We start from the raw sequence: 4,648 nt of genomic DNA on the forward strand, positions 1-4,648 counted from the left end.
AAAAAAAAAAAAAAAAAAAAAAAAAAAAAAAAAAAAAAAAAAAAAAAAAAAAAAAAAAACAACAACAACAAAACCTAACCTTGACTCATATTCAGGTCATTCGGTTAACACAATTCAATCCATATATATCGTCTATCTCGAATATGATCTAATTTCTCTATTTTTCTTATTTAAGAAAATAATAATTATAAATTAAAAGGAGACCCGACCCGACCCGACCCGACTCAGCCCACGAGACCGTCGAGGTGAGTAAAATTCACCTGAAATTGTAGTTAAAAAGGAAACATGAGCATATTAATTGGCCAAATTGTGATGCTTTTCGTTTTCGCCTAAATTTATTTTTGTTATTCCTATTCTGAAGCAGTTCGAACTGTAGAGATAATTCTTGAGCTTGGGAAGAAGGAATGCTAAGAACAAGGAAGACGGGAGGAAGAAGGTTGTTTCTTCTGATATAGAGCCTAATCAATAGGCAAAAAAACCTAAAACCTAAAACCAATTATGGTTTCAGAGCCCAAACCCACTGTTTCGAAGCAAAAACCTGGTAATCAAGATGGCGGCTCCAGGCTAAAGATTGATAGCTCCATCAAGAACTCAAATCCTTCTTCCAAACACAAATCCGTCTCTGTTGTCACTAAATCCGAGGTACTAATTTTGGAAATCTGTCGCGAATTGTTTTTTCTTTTTTTTTTTTTTTTTTTGTCTGAATTGTTTTGATGTTTTGAAACGCATCTGAGATCGGTAGGAGTAACGGATTTGGGGTAATTGAAATTTGGAGTTTCTGGAGTTTCTTTCAGTTACTTCCGATGTTCTAATTTCGTATTTCATTGGGGGATTCATCTCATTGGGCGGGCTGCTGTTCTTGGTGGCTTTGGAATTTTTTTGAATCCTTCCTTTTCTCTGATCGTTGATTTTGAATTTGGGTTTCAATTGATTTGTTTATGGAAGGTGAAGTCAAAGACAAGTTCGAGTTCTTCAAGGGCGACAACAAAAACTACTACAACAGTTACTACTGCTAAAGTGAGAGAAAAGAAAGTGTATAATTTGCCTGGTCAGAAATGTGATCCACCTGAAGAGGTTTTTACTTTAATCCTTGATGGTTTTTGTTGTTGATATGATTGATGAACTCATCATTCTTGCTCTTTTGTATGCTATGAACAGAGAGAGCCCCTTCGGATATTTTACGAGTCCTTGTCGAAACAGATACCAGCAAGTGAAATGGCAGAGTTTTGGTGCGGTTTGTTTTCTGATATTCTTTTGAGCATTCTTTGAGGTCTTTATAAAACTAAGAATATAGTATTGATTTGAACCAATCCATATGCTTCCATTTTTAATAAAATTTCGACTAGAAACATACAAGTTCTGTAATGTGCATCTTCGTAGATATCTGGTAATCATGTGTGTAAGGGTATAATCGGTGATTTGAGAGAAAAAGCAATAAGAACTCTGACATAGAATATTATTTCTAGTGCTATAGGATACGATTAGTTAGCTGACATTTTGAAATTTGAAGTTGGTTCATTAGAACCATATAAACCGATACCAAGAGCATGAGCTTTAGGCCTATGATAATCCATGATCGTCTCAATCAGTGAAGTTGGATGATGATTATCATCCACATAATCTACTACTACTTTAGGTTTTCTATTCGAATTGTAGGGACTAAGTGCAGTCGAAATTGTACACGAGAGGCTGCCTTTTAGGGACAGATAAGCTCTGTCAAACAACTTTACCACTAAGTGTTTCCTTTGTGTTTTGGTTATTCCAGTTTTCATGTGACACTTGCTCAGTATTTTGGTTACTCAGACAAGATGAACCATTGGGTTATGACTGAAACTTTTCATGTCTGATCCAATATTGATGATAGAAACGATAGATTGGATAAGTTGCTAGCTCTTCATATGAAAACAAATCCAACTTTATGCAAATGTCTTCTGCTGGAAGCTTATGCTTATATTCATGATGGAGTATATCAGAATTGAGTATAATAGCCTGCATTTGATCCTTCTATGTTCTTTCTACTTTCTGAATTTGTTCATTTTGTAACTTGAGTTTATGGATAAGATATAAAGTGTGCAATGTGAGTTATTTACATGTGACTGACGTGTAGAGAGTGTGAGATCCCACATCGGTTGGAGAGGGGAACGAAACATTCCTAATAAGGGTGTGGAAGGCTGTTATAGTTGGTTTCAGAGCCAAACACCAGGCGATGTGCCAGTAAGGAGACCAAGCCCCAAAGGGGGTTGGACATGAGGTGGTATACCAACAAGGACATTGGGCCCCAAAGGGGGGTGGATTATGAGATCCCTCATCGGTTGGGGAGGAGAATGAAGCATTCTTTATAAAGGTGTGAAAACCTCTCCCTAGTAGACGCATTTTAAAAACTTGAGGGGAAGCCCAAAAGGGAAAGTCCAAAGAGGACAATATCCGCTGACGGTGGGTTTAGGTTGTTATAGAGAGCATGTTATTCTTATAGAACATGTTTGTTCTTCAAGTTAAAGTTATATATTTAGTGTTGTAATCATTACCTCAAGGGGTGGTATTGCCAGTAAGAGCTTAGGAAATTTGAGGAAATTTCTCAACAAAGGTCTTGGATTCAAACCACCCACCCAATAGGAACTTAATTAATGAAAACCTTTGAACTCTCAATGTGCTATCGTTTGGGCGCGAGAAGTCTCTCCATGGAGTCGTAGGGTAGGAATGAATTCCACATATATCTCGAAATAAACAATTAAACAAAAGTCATCTGTTACTGGTTTTAATGGATATATTGCGGGGCAGCTGTAACGAGCTCAAGGAGCTATGTTTAGGTGGAAGAGTATATTTTTCCGCCCCCAACAAGATTGCAGTTCAAAGACAATTATCTTGTTTTAGGATTGTTAAGTTACCTGAGAAATGGCTGGATCATGGACTGAGTCATTTGTTTGCCAGAATGAGAATTCTTTCCCTGAGTGAAGGTCTGGTGGTGATTTGTTGGCTTTTAGGAACAATGCACCAAAAATTGGTGTATCCCACCGATGGATTACTGGTTGATATTAAGGAGCGTTAACATTAAAATAAAGGTTGTATTAAGTTGATCTTCTAGGAGAGTTGAGAACAAGTTTTTTCTTTTTGTTTGAAATTCATTTGTTACTTTGGCCTTTCTTCATGCGAAAGTACTTCTAACTTACAATGGATTAAAAAAGTTGTGAGATCCCACGTCGGTTCGGGAGAAGAATGAAGCATTCTTTAAAGGTGTGGATATCTCTCCCTAGATGATGCGTTTTAAAAATCTTGAGGGAAAACCTAAAAATGACAATATTTGGTAGTAGTGGGCTTGGGCCATTACCAATGGTATCAGAGTCAGACACCGGGCAATGTGCCAGCGAGGAGGCTGAACCCTAAAGGGGGTGGACAAGAGATTGTGTGCCAACAAGGACACTGAGTGGGGGGTCCCACATCGATTGGAGAAAGGAACGAGTGCTAACGAGGACACTGAGTCCTGAAGGGGGGTGGATTGTGAGATCCTACATCGGTTGGGGAGGAGTATGAAGCATTCTTTGAAGGATGTGGAAACCTATCCCTAGCAGACGTGTTTTAAAAACCTTGAGAGGAAGCTCGAAAGGGGAACCCCAAAGAGGACAATATCTGCTAGCAGTGGATTTGGACTTAGACTTGGAGTGTTACAAAAGTTCTAAAAGCTGAATGTGCACTTGAAGAAGATTCCAAAATTATAATGTATAAGACAGGACATAAGACCTTCTGTAGCAATTAGCTCTTGAATAGTTAAGATCAAAGCAAGGTGCTGTGGGTTTACGAATTATAAACACAAAGGTTTCATGTTTTTTGGTACGAACAGGATTCAATCAGTCGTCTTATGTACTTAAACACCGATTTAGGATGCTCAAATTTAGAGCTAAAAAGAAAGCTAGTGACAATCATTTTCATGTCTTGTGAAAAATATCCGAATATTTCATGTCTTATGATTTTTGAAGCATGCCATTATATTTATTGATATATTCGTTATTAACATGAGATTGGTAGCCCTTTGTTATCTGGTTTCAAATATTTGAATCGTTTATCCTTTTCGTTGTTTTGTTCTGTTAAAACGAGATTGCTAGCACCCTTTTATTGACTTGGGTTGAGAATGCGTCTCTTTTCAACATTTTTATGGTTTCTGTGCATTACTCTATTGAGAAGCCAAAAGGTATAACCAGTCTAAATTTCTAGGATGATGGAGCATGGCATGTTATCACCCGAAAAGGCGAAAAAGGCATACGAGAAGAAACTGAGAAGGCAAAAGGAACAGAGATCTGGGACTCCGATTAAATCACCTAAACTGCTGAGCAAACCAGAGAGTTCGCAGAGGCCACAGCAACCCTCTAAGAATGGCGATCTAAAAGCAAAGCAAAAGGTCACTACGAATGATAGCGACGACGATGACGACAACTTCATTCTAAGTCCCAAGAGAAGGAAAATGTAGGGAAAACACACCCGCCCTGCCTTCGTTCTTTATTATCATACTTTTCGAGGAATTACTTGATTAAAATTTCCTTAGAGTTGATGATTATAACCCAACAGTATTTACCTGGACATTCTTTTATACTCCACAGCCTGTGTATGAACAATAATTTTAGAAGAGACTAGTCTTATGGTTCAAATCCTTTTCATA

At 37.8% G+C, this 4,648-nt stretch overlaps 1 protein-coding gene across 1 annotated transcript; it reads left to right on the top strand.

Annotated features, from left to right (window-relative positions):
• Positions 1 to 307: 307 nt before the first annotated feature.
• LOC111491788 lies at positions 308 to 4,648 on the top strand. The gene is made up of 4 exons (XM_023140827.1): positions 308 to 642; positions 946 to 1,074; positions 1,159 to 1,229; positions 4,207 to 4,648. The coding sequence occupies exons 1-4, from the start codon at positions 499 to 501 to the stop codon at positions 4,457 to 4,459; spliced, it is 597 nt and encodes a 198-aa protein (XP_022996595.1). The 5' UTR covers positions 308 to 498; the 3' UTR covers positions 4,460 to 4,648.

The sequence above is a fragment of the Cucurbita maxima genome, unplaced genomic scaffold (assembly GCF_002738345.1).
Source record: "Cucurbita maxima cultivar Rimu unplaced genomic scaffold, Cmax_1.0 Cma_Scf00017, whole genome shotgun sequence".
Taxonomy (NCBI): Eukaryota; Viridiplantae; Streptophyta; class Magnoliopsida; order Cucurbitales; family Cucurbitaceae; genus Cucurbita; species Cucurbita maxima.